Source organism: Galeopterus variegatus, unplaced genomic scaffold, assembly GCF_000696425.1.
Source record: "Galeopterus variegatus unplaced genomic scaffold, G_variegatus-3.0.2 Scaffold575, whole genome shotgun sequence".
Classification (NCBI taxonomy): domain Eukaryota; kingdom Metazoa; phylum Chordata; class Mammalia; order Dermoptera; family Cynocephalidae; genus Galeopterus; species Galeopterus variegatus.
In genome coordinates this window covers 658,470-660,927 of record NW_007726686.1, presented here as the reverse complement: position 1 = coordinate 660,927, position 2,458 = coordinate 658,470, and the positions used below count along the sequence as shown (strand labels likewise).

The 2,458-nt window shown below is 57.8% G+C and overlaps 1 protein-coding gene across 1 annotated transcript; it reads right to left on the bottom strand.

Annotated features, from left to right (window-relative positions):
- Window positions 1-1,430: 1,430 nt before the first annotated feature.
- TTC22 (tetratricopeptide repeat domain 22) lies at window positions 1,431-2,337 on the bottom strand. The gene is given in 3 exon segments (XM_008570151.1): window positions 1,431-1,592; window positions 1,773-2,262; window positions 2,264-2,337. Coding segments are annotated over 3 exon segments (726 nt in total).
- Between the last annotated feature and the right edge of the window lie 121 nt (window positions 2,338-2,458).

Below are 2,458 nucleotides of genomic sequence, written 5' to 3'. Positions count from 1 at the left end.
GATCTGGCCTCTGACCAGCTGCCAGTGAGGAACTGAATCCTGCCAACAGCCATGTGAGTGACCTGGAAGCAGATCCTCCCCCAGTCAGGTGAGCCTTCAGATGAGACCACAGCCCAGAGGCACTGAGCTAAGCCATGCCTAGATTCCTGACCCATAACAACTGTGTGATAAATGCTTACTGATTTAAGCTGCTGAGTTTTGGGAGTATCTGTTATGCGGCAATAGCTAAATAATATACCTAGTATTTATCTACTTAGTGCCAGACCCTATGCTATGTACATCCATTCAAGATACATTTATTGAGTGCCACTATATGCCAGGTGCTGTGCCATTGGGTTTACAGTGGTAAACCAAACAGACATCATCCCCACTCTCAAAGACTTCCAGGTTGAGTTGGAGAGACAGACTTGTAAACAGACAGCATGAACAGTGCTATGGGAGCCTGAAGGAGGCATTGTGACCCTGCTGGAGAAGTGAGTGGAGGCTTCCTAGAAGAGTGATGTCTGAGACACACCCAAGGCTGAAGAGCACCTTTCAAGTAAAGGAGGGACAGAAGGGCATCCCAGGAAGAGGCTGAGAAAGGGACAAGATGAGCTGGAAGGAGACCTGGATCACGGGGAACAAGGGGAAGTGGGATGTGTCAAAGCCTGGCTTGGAAGGGGGAACGTGGCAGAGGAAAGGCACAGCAGTACATCATGGAGGGCCTCAAATGCCCACCAAGGAGCCCAGGATTTAGCTGTCAGGTGGTGGTGGGCCACTAGGGGGTTGTAAGCCACTGAGGGACATGGCCAGTGCCTAGGGTTGAATGTCTCCCCAAACTTAATCTCCATTGTAACTGTTGAGGGTGGGAAATCCTATTTTGGTAATTGAAAGGTGGGGCCTTGAGGAGGTGATTGGATTGTAGGACTGTGCAGTAGTGAATGGATTAATAATGGTGGTCAGGGGTGTGGTTTGGAGGACTTTAAAAGGACAGTGAATGAGGAGGTTAGTCTCTCTCTGCTCCACCATTTTCACAATGTGATACTCTGCTGTCACTGTCACCACCACCAAGACCCTCACCAGACATGGTCCCTGGACTTAAACTTCCTAGCCTCAGAAATTGTAAGCAATAAATTTCATTTTCTTACAAATTACCCAATTCCTAGTATTTTGTTATAAGCAACAGAAGCAGACTAATATAGCCAACAAGATGGAACAACAGGACACTGGCAGCAGAGTGGGGGATGAGGCGAGGGGTCAAGCTGGAGGGCAGGAACCCAGAAGGAGGACGGCAACTGCCCTGGTGCAGGTGGGAAATTATGGACGCTGGGCTGGCAGAGGAGTGGAGAGACTTAGAGAGATGAGGAGGTGGCATGGACAAGATTTGGGGTCTGAATGGATGGAGAAAGGGGGTGAGCGGGAGAGAGGAGGTAGGAATGCTGCTCGAGTTTCTAGCGGGATGTCTGGTTGTGCCTTTTAGGCGGGTGTGCACAGGCACAGGACAGGTACTTGCTGGGAGGAGCAAGGTAAGAGGGGTGAGTTGCCAGGTTGGGTTTGCAGTACTGCCGCAAGAGACAGTAGGCAGGCAGCCGGTTAGGAAGCGGGTCCACCCCCTAGCCCAGGAGAGAAAAGCTAAGGGCCTGGTCAGGGACGGGAGGGGGGATGCACATTGGAAAGTTATTCTGGGGGCCGAAGTGTATTCCAGGGTTGAGGGAGAGTCTCAGGTGCAAGGGATTCTCTGCACATGGAAAGGATCGTGACTACAGCCCTCCCAGCTGGGCGCGGTCACCCACCTGCTGCCCGTAGCCCAGCGCCTTGTCGTAGAGTGCGATGCCCGCCTCCAGCACCCGCGCGCGCTCCTCCGGGCTGGCGCAGCCAACGTCGAAGCCGTGCGCATAGCCCTGCTCTGCCAGGCAGCGAGCCGCGCGGAGCTGGGGGTCCCCGGCGGCCTCGGGGTCCGCCGCCAGGCCCATGAGGACGGCCAGCCGCGCGGCGCATGCCTCCTCTTCCTCCTCCTGGCCCAGCCTTCCGTACACGTGCGCCAGATTGGCCCAGGCGTTGAGGTTGCCCGGGTCCTCGCGGGCCACCTCGAGGAAGCGCTCGCGGGCCTCGTCCAGCTCCTCCAGGTAGAAGGCGAAGGCGCCCAAGAGGTGACGCACGGCGGGGCGCTGCGGGGCGGCCGCCAGCTCGAGCTCCTGCCGCAGGCCCTCCCCCTGCAGCTTCAGGTCCCGGGCGCGCAGCGAGGCGGGCGAGCGGGGCTCGAAGTTCAGCTGCATCTCCATCGAAGTGGCCCGGGAGGTAGTCCAGGTCGTCGATGAGGGCGTCCAGGTCGTCCGCCACGGCCTCCGGCTCGGCCATGGGTGGCCTGCTGCTTCTTGGGCCTCGCCCTTGCCCCCGAGGCTGCGGAGGGCAGCGGAGCGGGGCGCCCTCTGAGCGAGCCGGGCGCGGGAAGAGAGGGGCAGCGCGCGGGGACCCAGGG